Source organism: Thamnophis elegans, chromosome 13 (assembly GCF_009769535.1).
Source record: "Thamnophis elegans isolate rThaEle1 chromosome 13, rThaEle1.pri, whole genome shotgun sequence".
In the NCBI taxonomy this organism is placed as follows: Eukaryota; Metazoa; Chordata; class Lepidosauria; order Squamata; family Colubridae; genus Thamnophis; species Thamnophis elegans.
This window is the reverse complement of record NC_045553.1, coordinates 27,570,731-27,587,456: the sequence shown is the minus strand read 5'-3', so window position 1 is coordinate 27,587,456 and position 16,726 is coordinate 27,570,731. Positions and strand designations below refer to the sequence as shown.

The window sequence follows — 16,726 nt, the reverse complement described above, 5'->3', positions numbered from 1 at the left end:
GTGGATATAGGAAAGTGCTTTATGTTAAATCAGGATGGTGGGCTAATCTGATTTAGTATATCTCCATTGAAGTGAGGAAAATCTAAGGCCGTGATGGCGAACCTATGGCACAGGTGGCATGCGGAGTCATTTCCTAGGGAACGTGAAGCATTGCCCTGTCAGCCTTGATTTTTGGCCGTTTCCTGCAAATTCAGGAACGAACTTCCAGTTTGCGCTTTGGGCTGTTTTTTTGCCCTCCAAAGGGAGGAAAAAACGGCCCAATGGGCAACCCAGAAGTCCTGTTTCCGAACTTCTGGTTTGTGTGTTGGGCTGTTTTTCACCCTCCCCAGGCTCCTAGAAAGCCTCTGTAGTCTGGGGAAGGCAAAAAAATGAACCTACTGGGCCCACCGGAAGTCAGAAAGCAGGCCATTTCCAGCCTCCGGAAGGCCTCCGGGGGGTGGGGGGAGAGAAGGCTGTTTTACCCTCCCCAGGGTCCAAAAAAGCCGTGCGTGCATGTTCAGGGCAGCAGGGGGCGTTACACTCATGCATGCACCAGGGGGGCATGGCACAGGGGGCATTAATTATGGGGGTGGGCACGTTAGCGTATGTGATAGCTCGCACATGAGTGGCTTTTGGCTCCTGAGGTGAAAAAGGTTCACCATCACAACGTCTCCCCCCAAGTCAACTGCCATTGTGTAACCCCTTCTTGGTGATACCATTAAACAGGATATTTAATTGCTTGCTATGTCTAGTAGAATTCTCAATTATCTGGGTTATGATTGTTCCAAAGGTGCTATCCCCCCCCCACAAAAAAAGCAACTGGTTTTTCTTGGGAGGGGGATTCATTTGCAAATGTTCTCCTCATCCAAGAAGCTTCTTCAGCGCATCTTCAAAGCCAAAAAAGTCCCTGTGCCTTTTTGAAGAAGCACCTTTGGGCTACTTACATGATACGCTTCATCCTTCAGGAAATAAAAAAAGACATGACAGGCAACTTTTAGGGGTTTTTATCAGGGGATTGGAGACTTAAACATACAATGAACAGTTGCAGGAACTGGGCATGGCTACTCTAGTGAAGAGAAGGACCAGGGGAGACATGATACCAGTCTTCCAATATTTGAGGGGCTGTCACAGAGAGGAAGGGTTCAAGCTATTTTCAAAGCACCTGAAGGCCAGACAAGGAACAATGGATGGAAGCTGAACACGAGAGATTAAACCTGGAAATAAGGAGAAATTTTCTGACAGTGAGAGCAATCAACCCATGGAACAGAAGTTGCCTTCAGAAGTTGTGGGAGCTTCATCCCTGGGAGCTTTCAAGAAAAGACTGGACTGCCATCTGTCAGAAATGGTGTAGGGACTATTGCTTGGACAGAGGGTTGGACTAGATGACCTACAAGGTCCCTCCCAACTCTGTTAACCTGAAACGTCCCATAATTTTAAAATGGGAACCATTGATCCTTGCACAGAAGTGGGTTTCCAGCTGCAAAGCCCATGTTCCCTGTCAGTATGCTCATCTAAAGCATTATCCATAGCTCACATCTCTTATTGTTGCTTAGTTAAAAGACCAACCAAAACGTTGATAACATATCTTTGCACTGACTTCTTAGGAGTGCAGAAGCAGTATAACTGTGCAAACTTTGGGGAGCAAGGGATCTCCGTCGGATGCTATGAGGTGTATCGGCATGATATTGATTGCCAGTGGATTGACATTAACCGATCTCAAACAAGGAGACTACATCTTCCGGGTAAGCTATGATTCCGCCCGTGAACGGTAACCCTAGGCCAGGGGTCAGCAACCATAAACACTCAAAGAGCCAGAAAGGTCCTAATAGGAAGCCCCATTCAGTTCTGGAGCCAACTGGAAGTGTGGTTCTCTCACCATAGAGTCTCCTCCTAGCACGGCGTCCTTTTTCCTCTGCTGACCAGAAGTCCGGTTCTCCCACCATAGAGTCTTCTCCTAGCATGGCATCCTTTTTCCTCTACCTGTCCTAATCGAAAGCCCTATCAATTGTGGAGCGGACCTGCAAAAGGGAGCCACAGCAGAAGGATGAAAGAGCCACATGTGGCTCCAGAGCCGCAGGTTGCTGACCCTGCCCTAGGCCATGTTTGCAGGATATAAGTAACCCAGCCTCTCTCTTTGCCAGCCAGTTGATTACAGGTAGTCCTCGACTTACAACAGTTCATTTCATGACCGTTCACATTTACAGCAGCACTGAAAAAAAGTGACATATGGTCATTTTTCACAGTTGCAGCACTGTCATGATCGTGCAATCAAAATTCAGGCAACTGATTCATACTTTTGACGGTTGCAGCATCCGGAGTCACATGGTCCCCTTTTGCAACTTTCTGACAAGCAAAGTCAATGAGGAAGCCAGATTTCAGAGCCATGGTGGTGCAGTGGTGAGAGTACAGTATTGCAGGCTACTTCTGCTGCCTGCCAGTTGCCTGCAGTTTGGCAGTTCGAATCGCACCAGGCTTAAGGTTGATTCAGCCTTCCATCCTTCTGAGGTGGGTAAAAGGAGGACCCAGATTGTTGAGGGCAGAGGTTGACTCTAAACCACTTAGAGAGGGCTGTAAAAAGCATTGTATATAACTCTAAGTGCTGTTGCTATTCACTTAAACATCTGGATTACTAATCAGCTGCAGTGATTCACAACAACTACAGCAAGAAAGGTCGCAAAATGGGGCAAAACTCACTTAACAACAGAAATTTTGGGCTGAACTGTGGTTGTAAATTGAGGCCTACCTGTACCTTAATATGCTTGGAAGTATATCCTCAGAATACAGTAACTGGGTCAGTCACATTGATTTGCCTCCTAGCCAGTGGTGGGATTCACTTACCTTTGCTACCAGCTCACAAATGTGAGCAGAAGGTCGCGCATTATGTTGAGGCAGGTGAGCAGAGTCTCCAGCCACCGCCGCTGCTACCTGTTTGCCTGACCGGTAAGAACCGGCAGAATATCACCTCGAGGCGCTCCAGAGTTATGCTGGAATACACACACACACACACACACACACACACACATATTTGTTTCCAGAGGATAAGTCATCTGTCTACCAGTTTGGTTCAAATTGCTTGAAGCACTCCAGAGTTATGCTGCAACATATATACAGTACATACCTACAGCCTTTTTAATATAGATATTATTATTATATACTTTATTCATTAAACATGAAACTCAGCCAACTGAAACATTCAAAAATGCATTGCAAATACCAGTGACTGGTGCTAATAGTTTGATACGGCTTGCTGACAGCATCCTAGGTATCAACTAAGGACCTTCTTAAAATATAAGACGTTCCGAGTAGCATAGTTTTTTGCAGTTCCGCTGGTGTTATTGCAGGAAGCTGCAATTTGTGGGGTGTATCTTGTAAAATTCTTGGACAATGACAATGGGTATCACTGTTACATGCTTCATCCATAGCCGTGTAGTTTCGATGGCCAGGTCGCGATATTTCATTTTTTCTAGTTCTTTTTCTTCGACTCTAGCATCTCTTGGAACAGCGACATCAATAAACTGTACACTTCAGCCCTCTACAACTGTGATATCTGACATATTGTGCTCCAAATGACGATCCGTTTGTATTCAAAAAGTCCCACAAGATCTTCACCTTCTCATTTTTATTATTATCTCATGTTGTTGTTGTTGTTGTTGTTAAGATTATTATTATTATTATTAAGATTATTATGAAAGGCAAAAATAAAGGTGAGAACCACTGTCTTGGGCTATTTTAGCTCCAGTAAATACAATGACTGCATCAGCTTGTGCTAGAAAATTGTTTGCTAGTGATAGGTAATTGAAGTCTCCCCTTTTCAGTTGTGGAGGTGTAAAAAGAGATGGGCTTCAACTGCATGATCAAAGTAACTTTTTTTACACACACCCAATCACCATTATACGTATCTCCGATTAATCACACTAACATTCCTGTTATCTTACCCAGATCATTGTTATCCCAACTTTGAAGTGGCAGAGTCTGATTACTCCAACAACGTTATGCTTTGTAACGTCAGGTACGGGCCACTACGTGTGTGGGTGTTTAACTGCCATATAGGTAAGTTTGGCTTTTACTTTACTTTTATTCTTTTAAACAAGTACTTGCAGAGATAAGCTTTGTATCCATGAAGTAGTTCTCAGCTCTTCAAGATCAGGAAACAGACCGTAGTAACCCTATCAAAACTCTACAGTTGTAGGATCTTGAAAGCCTGACAAACTTTCTCCTCCCTTTCTGCCTCTCTCTGTGTGAATATGTGTCTTTCTGTGTGTCTCTCTGTGTGTGTCTCTCTCTGCGTGTCTCTCTCTCTCTCTCTCTCTCTTCCTGTGTGTGGTATATCCGTCTCTCAGTTTGTGTACCTCTTTTTCTCTCTCTCTCTCTGCGCTCGTCTCTCTCTCTCTCTCTCTCTGTGTGTGTTTATCTGCTTCTCATGTGTTTCTTTCTCTCTCTCTCCTTTCTCTCTCTTTCTCTCTCGTCTGTCTCTCTCTCTGCCTCTCTCTGCATCTCTCTCTCTCTCTATGTGTGTTTATCTGCTTCTGCAGTGTGTGTTTCTTTCGCTCTCTCTCTCTCTCTCTGAGTGTCTCTCTCTCTCTTCTGTATGTGTTATAATCCATTTCTCTCAGTACCCTCTTTTCTCTCTCTCTGCGTCTCTCTCTGTTTCTCCTGTTTATCAGCTTCTCTCTCCTCGTCTCGGGTCTGTCTCTCCTCTCTCCTCCTCTCTCTCTCTCTGCTCTCTCTCTGTCTTCTTCTCTCTCTCCTCTTGTCTCTCTCTCTCTCTCTCTCTCTGTCTGTCTTTCTCTGTCTCTCTGCTTTTCTCCATGTTTATCTGCTTCTCAGTTTCTGTGTGTTGTATGTGTCTGTCTCTCTCTCTGTCTCTCTCTATCTGTCTCTGTCTATCTTGTCTCTGTCTCTCTTGTACCGAAGAGAATCAAGACAGCGTCTAGAGTTTTCTTTCTCACCCTACCTTTCTCAAGGCTATGCTGTGTTGTTTATAAATTGCCCTCATGTTCCTTCTTTCAAGCCGTCTCTGTAGTCCTCTACATAATAGAATCGCTTGTATCAAACAGTGTAAGAAAAAGATTTTTAAAATTTTTTTACTTAAACATCCCATTCATTTAATTGTTCATTTGTTAAACTATGACAATTTGTGATCGATTAGAGTTGGTTCATTGGTTTCTGAAACTCCCATTTAAAAGGTCATCCTGGAATCCTGCAAGGGTTTGTGGGTTTTTGGGATAAATTTCCAGGAACCCCTCATGTATCAAAGAATCTCAAATGCCAGCTAGGAAATTCACCTGTTTTGAAAAGCAAAGTTTAAAAATCAGCATTATCTGACATTCCCCCTGCTTGTTTCACTTAACAACTGCATTGATTTGTTTAACATCAAGGGCAAAAAAGGTCATAAAAGTCGGGCATGACTCTAATGAAATTCTGTCCCCAACTGGGTTGTAGTGTTGGAAGAAATGTCCTTCTGGTTCAGTTCCACGTGGGAAAAAGAATGAAACTTGGAGGCTGCTTGGAAAGTGGTTTAATGGTGACAGGATCACATGGTTTGAGCTCCTGAACAGAAAAGGGGATCACATGCTCCAGATGTTGGTGAAGAATAGAAATGGGGCAGAGATGCTGAAAGTCACTGGTTTTTATGCCTTCTCTGGCCTTTGACCTTGTATTCTGATTGGTTGTCAGACTCCCATGGGGCCATGCAGAGGCAACTCTGTAAGGTGTCTTGAATCCAAGTTTGGTTCAGCATTGCTTCTTCCCAGGTGCCCTGTGGTGAGATGGGTAAAGGGCTAAACTATCATGCCTTAATCCCGCATCACCCTGGAGCTGAAGGGGAGATATTTATTATGTAGAATAGACTGGCCCAGAGTTTTAATGGCCCATTGAGGATATGGGGGCTCTTAAGAGTGAGTCTGTTTCCTACTATAAAGCATGTTTCTCTCCATTCTTATCCTAGGTAATATAATATTCTGCTTCTCCCAGGATATTTCATTTTCTAGGAGAGGGGTGGGTGCTAACTTCCTACAGTAGGTTGAGGAACACCTGTAGTTTTTCACCTTTTGCCCATAGCTATCCCAAGTGGACTGTACTATTTGACTCTTCTCTCTTTTTTTTTCTCCTTCTCACAGCCCACTCTTACTATGAACCAGACCAAAAGAAACTTCAATGGACTTTGGACAATCAGGTGTTTTAACTGTAGGCCCTCTGTTAATATAAGTAAAAAAAGAAAAAAAGAAAAAAAGGAGGGGCTTTTTCCCATGATTTCCTAACCCTGCTCCGAAAACTGAGTTATCAAGCAACCAACCATGAACGTTTCATGTTAGCTCTGTACGTTATTTTTGAAGGTGTTACTACAAACCTACTTTGCAACGTTCCAGAGGAGACCGCAGCGCAGACTCAAAATTTCACACCATTTCAAGAGGAGGAAAGTTTTGCACTGAGCTGTACGACTTTGCTTCCCCCCCACGTACGTCAAGCCCTGGCAAACTCTCACCGCCACCCTTTTTGGTCCACCAGCGTCCGAAGAGGCACCTGACAGCAACTCGCAAGGGGGTTTGTTGCTCAAGAGTTACCTTTTTTGGAGGACTTCTCCTTCAGCCTTGGTCTTTTGTCTCGCGGACGTTCAAACATCAGACTCTATCCACTGGTGGGAGGTGACCTTTCTTCTTCGGCTGCTGACATTACCAGAACACGGGTGATATTTGATTTTGGGGGGGGGGGAGGTGAAACCATCGTAACTTCCATCTTGGTTTTAAAAAAAACACAAGAAGGTGAATTTCTTTTGAAACACATTAACCAGAGGTGTCAAACTCAAGGCCTGCGGGCGGATCTGGCTCAGTGGGTGCTTAGATCTGGCCCGTCAGTGGCCATCCCCCTGGGAACAGAAGGCCGTCCACGTTGCCTCTGCCAGCAAAAATGGAGGTATGGAGGGCTGCGTGCTCCTTTTCGTTGGCAGAGCGCTCCGGCGACATAGGCGCCCCCAACCAAGCTGATGTCGAGCTGGCCACATCCATCCTGGCCATGCCCCACCCAGCCCCCCAAAGTCAAACAACTCTGATGTGGCCCTCAATCAAATTGAGTTTGACATCCCCTGCAGTAAGCTGTTCACAGCTGCTCTGCCTTATCCATCTCCTTTCTGTCCGTGCCACCAACACATATTTCCTTCCTGCCAATATTAAGTAATACATCAATTACACCAAGATTTTCCCACGATAGACCTCTTCCCCATTCATTACAGCAAACCATCCTATGATATCTTGTAAGAATAAAAAAAATGAATGTCTTAGGACACATTTTACATGAGAGTCCTTGAAGGGATTCAAAAAATCAAGGGGACAACTCCCAACCATTGTGATTGTAACCATCTTGACATTTGATGACAACCCTTGCTTTAGTAAATGTATGGGGCAGTGGTGGGGTTCACATTTTTTTACTACCAGTTCTGTGGGTATGGCTAGGTGGGCGTGGCTAGGTAGGTTTCGCAGGGGAAGGATACTACAAAATCCCCATTCCCTCCCCACTCCAGGGAAATCTCCATTCCCACCCCACTCCAGGGGATGGTTACTATAAAATCTCCATTCCCACCCACTCCAGGGAAAATCTCCATTCCCACCCCACTCCAGGGAAGGATACTGCAAAATGCCCATTCCCACTCAACTCCAGGGGAAGGATACTGCAAAAACTCCATTCCCATCCCACTCCAGGGGAAGGATACTGTAAAATCTCCATTCCCATCCCACTCCAGAGGAAAGATACTGCTAAATCTCCATTCCCACCCTGCTCCAGGGGAAGGATACAGTCAAATCTCCATTCCCACCCCACTCCAGGGGAAGGATGCTGCAAAATCTCCATTCCCACCCCACTCCAGGGGAAGGATACTGCTAAATTTCCATTCCCTCCCCTCTCCAGAGGAAGGATACTACTAAATCTCCATTCCCTCCCCACTCCAGGGGAAGGATACTGTAAAATCTCCATTTCCTCCCCAGTCCAGGGGAAGGATACTGCAAAATGTCCATTCCCACCGCACTCCAGAGGAAGGATACTGCTAAATCTCCATTCCCACCCCACTCCAGGGAAGGATACTGCTAAATCTCCATTCCCTCCCCTTTCTAGAGGAAGGATGCTGCTAAATCTCCATTCCCTCCCCACTCCAGGGGAAGGATACTATAAAATCTCCATTCCCACCCCACTCCAGGGGAAGGATACTGCAAATGTCCATTCCCACTGCACTCCAGAGGAAGGATACTGCTAAATCTCCATTCCACCCCACTCCAGGGGAAGGATACTGCTAAATCTCCATTCCCACCACACTCCATAGGAAGGATACTGTAAATCTCCATTCCCACCACACTCCATGGGAAGGATACTGTAAAATCTCCATTCCCACCCCACTCCATGGGAAGGATACTGTAAAATCTCCATTCCCACCTCACTCCAGAGGAAGAATACTGCTAAATCTCCATTCCCTCCCCACTCCAGGGGAAGGATAATGTAAAATCTCCATTCCCTTCCCTTTCTAGAGGAAGGATACTGCTAAATCTCCATTCCCTCCCCACTCCAGGGGAAGGATACTGTAAAATCTCCATTTCCTCCCCAGTCCAGTGGAAGGATAGTGTAAAATCTCCATTCCCACCCCACTCCAGGGGAAGGATACTGTAAAATCTCCATTCCCACTGCACTCCAGAGGAAGGATACTGTAAAATCTCCATTCCCACCACACTCCATGGGAAGGATACTGTAAAATCTCCATTCCCACCACACTCCATAGGAAGGATACTGTAAAATCTCCATTCCCACCTCACTCCAGAGGAAGGATACTGTAAAATCTCCCTTTCTTCCCCAGTCCAGGGGAAGGATACTGCAAAATCCTAATTCTCCTCCCGATCAGCTGGTTCTCGGGAGGCAGGTAATAGATGGTGGGGGGGCAGTCAGAGGTAATATTTGCCGGTTCTCTGAACTACTCAAAATTTCTGCTACCAGTTCTCCAGAACTGGTCAGAACCTGCTGAATACTACTTCTGGTATGGTGGTGCTAAGCACGTTTGCCTCTGTTTGTTTGAGGTCAAACAATTACTCCAGAAAACCATTCCTACTTGAATATTTTTTTGGTTTCTTATGTTTAAAGAAAAGAGAGAGAGTTTGTGTACAGTACTTCCAAATGATTCTTTAAAAAAAAAACACACCCGCAAGGGTTCGATTTTGGGATCCTGTACAAAAGAGGCAACTGAAAAATCAAACTACATTTGCTGCAGGGGATCAGAGCACCAGCATTTTGCTTCTAAAATAATAATAATAATAATCAGAGATGTTTTTGGAGGTTCAAAAAGGCAAAGGTGAAATTTATTGTTTCTTTTACGCATCAGTGACTAAGGATAGTTTGTCTCTGACCATAGACGTTACTAGCTATTGCTGCATGAAGACTTTAAACCTACCATATTTGAACACTATAAGCGAGAAGGAATTCAATGTATCTAAAGCAGGGGTGTCCAACTCAAGGGCTGGGGCCCAGATCCAGCCCACGGGGTACTTACCATATTTTTTGGAGTATAAGACGCACCTTTTCCCCCCTAAGGGTTGAATATTTGGGTGTGTCTTATACACTGAATCTAGCCCACCTACCCACCATCCCCCACCCTTTGACCTCTGCCTCCCAGCAATTCCTCCGGGATTGGGCGGCCTATAATCTAATAAATTGAATTGAATTGATAAAATTGAATTTACCGCCTCACCGCAAACGGGGAAAATGGGGCTTGCGGAGGCTGCAATAGGCTATAGCAATCCTTGCAGCCTGAAACAGCTGATGATCATGAGGCAGGCTGAAATTGAAAGTGAAACTTGCTGTTTGTTTCACAAGGCAAATTGCTAAGAGGCAAAAGCAGATTTTTTTTCTTGTGCTAATCAGGCTGTTTGCTGCAAGATGTCAATAACCATAAATGTCTATAGAATGTTCAATTTATTAGACTTATTTTTTTCAAGACTGCTTTATTATTGTTCTAGACAGCTTAACAAAATGAAGAAGTTTTTAAAATAAATGCTTGATCTGAAGAGGCCCAGTGCTATTGTATCTTTTAAATAGCAGAGAATAACTGTACCTCCAGAAAGCCACATCAATTTTAACAGCATCTATACAAGTATAGTCTGAAAATGTAACACGAAAGTGTATATTGTCTGTACTGTTGCTGTTTTTGCAAGGAGGCAAATTGCTGGGAGACAGAAGTAGGATTTTTTTCCCCTTGTTTTCTTTCCCCAAAACTAGGTTCATCTTATACTTTGGAGCATCTTATACTCCGAAAAATACAGTAGATCTGGCCCATGGAGCTGCCTGAAAACATTGAAGGACCAGCCCGTGGTGCTTCTGCCAGCAAAAATGAGCTCCTGAGCTCCATTTTCAGCCTACAATGGCCTCCTGCAACCCTCTGGCAGAGGGTTGCAGGAGGCCGTGGCAGCCAAAAACCAGAGGCTCGGCAGCCTGTTTTCACTGGCAGACGCTCAGTCCACCACAGACGCCCCCGACAGGAATGATGTCAAGCTGGCCACGCCCACCCTAGCCACACCCACCCAGCTTCCTCCACCCCGCCCTGAGGTCAGCACAACCCTGATGCAGCCCTCAATGAAATTGAGCTTGACACCCCTGAGCTAAAGCATAAAGATAAAACTAAACGACTTAAAGCCTTCCTTTCTTGAAAACTCATTCCTTGGCTACCTTACGAAAGGCAATAATAAATAAATCTGTAACCGGAGAGGTGAACCATGTTATCAAAGAGTGTCTCGTCCAGTACTGTGGAGATTTATGGCAAACCACGTTCACGCAACTCTTCTTGATCAGGGACAACTGTGAATTTTTCCTTTTTTTTCCCTTTAATAGCCACCCCGCTCCCTTTTCTTGCTCGCTCTCCGCTGATTCTTTACTTGTCAAATGAGAACTGGTCCAGACACGTTGGTTGGGAGGATAAGCTAAGAGGAATTTTAAAATGGTATTTTGCACAGGTATAAATGTTGTATGAATAAACTGAAGTTATGCTGACCGTTGGTGACTTCTTTTAAAGGTTGCACTAATAACTTTCAGAGCTGGTTCTCTCCACAACGGATCTCTCTACCACACAATGGGCATGGGCAAGCCTAATTGCCATTCATAAAACCATGTTTGAACTAGCCTTCCCTCCTTTCCTCTCTCCCTCCGTTCCTTTTTCCCTCCCTTTCTTCCCCTTCTGCCTTCATCTCTTCTTCCATCCTTCCTTTCCTCCCTCCTGTTCCTCTCTTCCTTCCTCTTCCTTCCTCTTCCTTCCCTCCTCCTTCCCTCTCTTCCTTCCACCCTCTTTACTTCCCTCCCTCCATTCTTTCCCTCCCTTTCTTTCTGCCTTCATCTCTTCTTCCACCCTCCCTTTTCTTCTTTCCTTTCCTCCCTCCCTGTTCTTCTCTTCCTCCCTCTTCCTTCCCTCCTCCTTCCCTCTCTTCCTTCCTCCCCCCTCTTACATCCCTTCCTCCATTCCTTCCCTCCATTTCTGCCTTCATCTCTTCTTCCACTCTCCCTTTTCTTCCTTCCTTTCCTCCCTACCTGTTCCTCTCTTCCTTCCCTCCTCCCTCCCTCTCTTCCTTCCACCCTCTTTCCGTCCTTCTCTCCCTCCCTTCCTCCCTCCCTCCATTATCCTGCTTTAATATGCCATATATCATGGGCTAGGGCTCACACTCATACCTAATATGAATGTAGTTATTTTATCTGATCAACGTGTATAGTCCACCCTCTCAACAAATAACTGAGTGGATGAAAACAATAGCATGGTGCCATAAATACAAGATTAAAATGCACAGCAGCTGAGAAAAACACACCACAATCAACAACACCAATATCCACTGCCAACAGCTACTATGACCTGGGTCCTCTCACGTGTGTGGCAGTAATTGGGGAAGGGGCACAGAACAACCATGACAAAACAAAAAACCTCTCTTACAATAACAAACCAGGCTGAGAAATCTGGAAACAACAATTTTTACTGGGCGTCCACATTGGTTTACAACAGTTAGGCAGACAACCTGAAGGGGAGAATATATTGGTGGCTCTTTGCCTTGATAGTACAGAGGAGAGGAACATGTGGCGCTAAGCCTTCTTCAAGTCTTCTCTGACCAGGACTACGGACGTTGGAGAGAAGTTTCCTGCCATCTTTTTCCCCTAATGGGAGACAGATGAAAACTGCAGTGTTCATTCTACATTAGTAAAACTAATCTAATTCTTCTGACCTAGGCTTCCCCAGCAGCGCAAAGCCGAGTCCTTGTCCCAATAAAACCCTTTTATTTAATTTACAGTGAATTCCTCTCCAGCAAAGTCCAAACGATCTTCCAGATAGTTCACAATGACTGACCTTTATCAGGCTTGGAGAGTGGCCAGGTGGATATCTTTCAGACGCCGCAATACTGGCAAGAATGCAGGAATGAACTAATTGTCTCCTGCAAACTCCACTCCCCTTTTGCTCCTCTTTTATTCCCTATGCGATGGGGCCATTCACCGTCCATTGTTGTGCCTTTCTCCCAAGTCGAACCCTGTTCTTACCTGTTTCTTTTGTCTGGCAACTCTGCGCATGCACACACTGGAAACAGGCTCCAGCTGTTCTTCTGCCTCACTGATGTCTGACTCCGAAGGCAGCTGATAACTGTCAGACGGCCTTGGCCCCCTCTCTGCCTCTGACACAGAGCCTCATCCAAGCCTTCCCCAGACTCCAGGACTGGCCCAAGTTCCTCCCCAACCTCCTCACTGTCCGAATCTGCTGGTGGGCCACAATACTAATCTTCCTTCCTGAAAGCTAACCACTCCATTTGCAGCCTTCATCCTCGCTCTCCCATGTCAAGCATGGTTAGTAAAAAGTTGCACTTTCTGCGACAAATCCAATCTGAGAGATCCTTGATGCTCTCTTAGCCTGGTTCTTTTCTTGCAGTGCGCTGATGATGTTACCTAGTTTGGTAATTAAACATCTGCAAGAAAACAACTCAGCTTGGAGAGCACCAGGATCCTCATTCCACAAATAATTCTCCTCCAACAAATTCAATTTCTTCTGAATGGATGGGTTCAAGCAACATTTGGTCAAAAACCTCACCTTTTACTCAGGTTTTATCCTAGAGATGCAAGGGGTTGTAGAGGGGGAGGGGAGGGATAAGGTCCTGAAATGTTAGAGGAGGTATATTGCTTATCTGTATTGGGGACCTAATACCTTGAGGTAGCTACAATCACATTTACTAGCAATACAGCCCTTCAGTGTGGCTTTCTACAAATCAAACAGTGAGGCCACTCCTACTGTTGTGGCCCGCCAATGGCCAGAAGAGCTGGCAGCAGACTCGGGCAGTGAGGAGGTTGGGGAGGAACATGGGCCAGTCCTGGAGTCTGGGAAGACTCTGATGAGGGTCGGCGGTAGATGGGACCAGGGCCGTCCGACAGTTATCAGTTGCCTTTGGAGTCAGAGATCAGTGGGGCAGAAGAACAGCTGGAGCCTGGTCCCGGTGTGTGCACGCGCAGAGCTGCCAGGAGAAGGGAACAATTAAGGAACAGGGGTCAACTCAGGAGTAAAGGCACAAGGAGATACTGAATGGCCCCTCCCATAGGGAATAAATAGGAGTGAAAGGGGGGGGGTTGCATGAGACCATTAGTTTGTATTATTAGTGGGAAGATTTGCTTATCTGAGAGTCTCCTTGCCAAGTATTTCCTTGTACAGCGTTGTGTCTGGAAGATATCGGCCTAGCAACCATCCAAGGACTGATAAGGTCTGTGGTTGCAATTTACTCTTGAAAGATTGTTTGCCAGGACTTTGCTGGATGTGAATGCTAGGAATTCACATTAACCAAATTAAAGAGGCTTTTTCAGGACAAGGAGTCAGTTTCGTGATTTGGTGAAACCTACGTCAGAACACCAAATGGGGACAGCAAAGAGGGAGAGATGCATCCACCTGAATTTTGACTTCAACCTACTTGCATTAATAGTAATAAAACTATAGCAATGATGTCCTTTTTGGCTGAGAATCATTTTTTTTGTCCAGCCCGTAATTTGACTGGAGAACTCAGATTTAGTTTGACCAGGAACTAGCTCTTAAAGCTTGTAACAAGGCCTTAGAAAAAGATGCATATGATAGCGTGCTAATTCTGCAACGCTCAAAATCACGACCACTCTCAGCAAAATCCAGACTGCAAAGTATCTGATTTGGCCAGTGGAATGGAAAAACCACATCTCTTAGAACGGTGGTAAGTCTTCCCCCACCACTGAATGCCCATCACAGGCCAAAGCAGTATCCCAACTCAATTTTTCTAAGTTCTCAAATGTAGCAAACAAACAAGGATTTGAGCAAATCACTGAGAATTTCAGCTTAGATGTTAACCATTTTAATTTTTGTAAAAACAAACGAACAATGGAGTCCATAAATAAGTCATTGGCTTCTGCAGAGTAAATGATTTAGCGTCTTCATTAGTCTTTTCTTTTCACATATAAATCTAATTAGACACATAATCTAATTAGATGCATAATCTAATTAGGACCTGTAGTCCAGCATGAGAGGGCTGAGAAGTCATTCCACCACATGAATTGAAAATCGAAACTTGCAGCTGTAGGTGTCAAGCAGGGGTGAAATTCAGCAGGTTCTGACAGGTTCTGGAGAAAAGGTAAGAGGAAATTTTGAGTAGTTCGGAGAACCAACAAATACCATCTCTGCTGGCACCAGAATGGGGAGGGAATGGGGGATTTGCAGTATCCTTCTCCCAGGAGTGGGAAGAGAATGGGGATTTTGCAGTATCCTTCCCTGCCACACTCACCAAGCCATACCCACAGAACCGGTAGTAAAAAATGTTGAATTTCACCACTGGTGTCAACTCTGAAGCTGACCTGACTGAAGCCATTTTTACCGCTTCAGTGTTGCTACACTGAGGCTGAAGGATATGGAGGGGCAGATTTAAGATAAAGGGGTTTCTGTAGCCAAAACAAATACATTCTCACACCTGGTTGGAAGAAGGCGGAGTGATGCTACCCCAGTTGCCGGATCCCACCGTGATTGGACCATGCAACTGTTTTGAGAAAGTGAACAAAATTTTACTTTTAATTAGGACTAATGTTGGAGTCCATCCTCGGGGAATGTCTCTCTACTGGAATGTGTTATAGCAGAAGTTCTACTCTCTCTCTCTCTCTCTTCTACTCTCTACATTTCGGTAGAGATTTTTCCTAAGAATGGACTACGGAAGTAGTCCAAAAGCTCGGAAGACTAAACCTGTATCCAGTTTTGGTCGACATGATGTAGAAAAGATGTGGAGACTCTAGAAAGAGTGCAGAGAAGAGCAACAAAGATGATTAGGGGACTGGAGACTAAAATATATGAAGACAGTTGCAGGAACTGGGTAGGTCTAGTTTAATGAAAAGAAGGACTAGGGGAGACATGACAGCAATGTTCCAATATCTCAGGGGTTGCCACAAAGAAGAGGGAGTCAAGCTATTTTCCAAAGTACCCGAGGGTAGAAGCAGCAGCAATGGGTGGGAATTAATCAAGGAGAGAAGCAACTTAGAACTGAGGAGAAATTTCTCGGAAGTTAGAACAATTAATCAGTGAACAGCTTGTCTCCAGAAGTTTTGAATGCCCCAACACTGGAAGACTTTAAGAAGATGCTGGATAACCATTGCCTGAAGTGGTGTAGGGTTCCTGCCTAAACAGGGGGTTGGACTAGAAGACCTCCAATGTCCCTTCCAACTCTGTTATTCTATTCTATTCTATTCTATTCTATTCTATTCTATTCTGAAACCTCTGATCCTGGTGATCAATCCAGACTGCATCCTGCAAAACCAATTCATCCACTTCATCTAAGCCAGGGTATCAAAACTCAAAGACCGTGCGTGGATCTGGTCCATGAGGTGCTTAGTTCTGGCCCATGGACTGCCCTGAAAACAGAAAAGGACCGAACCGCAGTGCCTCTGCCAGCGATAATGTAACTCGGAGGGCTGCATCCCCACCCCCAAGGTCAGTTTTAGCTGGCAGAGGGCTGCAGGCTGAAAACGGAGTGTGGGGGGGGGGATGTCCCCCCCCCCCGGTCGCTGGCAGAGGGCTAGCAAAACAACTAAAAACAAAACAAAAAGGAGTAATGTTTTCCCTTTTGCATCTGAGCATCCAAGAAGGGACAGGAAAGGAGAAAGGGAAAGAGGAAAGACAAAGAAAAAGATGGGAAGAGGACAAGGAAGGAAAGACAAGGAAAGAGGGGAAGGAAGAAGAAAGGTGAATGAAGAGGAAGGAAAAAGAAGAAAAGGAAGGAAGGTAGGTTATAATGAGGAGGGAGGGTCTGAGGAAAGTCCTGCCAGCACTTCAACATCACAGGAGTGATGTTGGACTGACTGCATACACCTTGAACACACACACACACACACTACACTTCGAGATCAAACACAACCTGATGCAGCCCTCAATGAAATCAAGTTTGATACCCCTGATATAAGCCGTGCATAGTTTACAGGAGGGAAATGGCTAGAGGGCACTAACTACATTTCAGTCCTCCCTTTTTTTCTGTTGCTTTTCCTACCACCTGGGGCAGTGATAGTGAAACCTTTTCTGGCAATGAATGCTAAAAAGGGAGCACGCATGCACGCAGCACCAAGTGCTTAAAAACTGAGCACGCGAACGTGTCTGGCCACAATCAGGGAAAAGGAGTTGCCCAGGGGGCATGCGCCCCCCGCAAAACCTACTTCTGCTGATCAGCTGGCCCGCACGCATGCTCATGCCAGAAAATGGAAGACCAGCTCATCTGGTTTC

The 16,726-nt window shown here is 45.3% G+C and overlaps 1 protein-coding gene across 1 annotated transcript in view; it reads left to right on the top strand.

Annotated features, from left to right (window-relative positions):
• LOXL2 (lysyl oxidase like 2) overlaps positions 1–4,331 on the top strand; it is a 93,461-nt gene extending 89,130 nt beyond the window's left edge. The window contains 3 exon segments of the mRNA XM_032229886.1: positions 1,584–1,687; positions 1,689–1,740; positions 3,919–4,331. Of these exon segments, the coding sequence (XP_032085777.1) occupies positions 1,584–1,687; positions 1,689–1,740; positions 3,919–4,085 (323 nt within the window). The 3' untranslated portion in view covers positions 4,086–4,331.
• Positions 4,332–16,726: the final 12,395 nt, after the last annotated feature.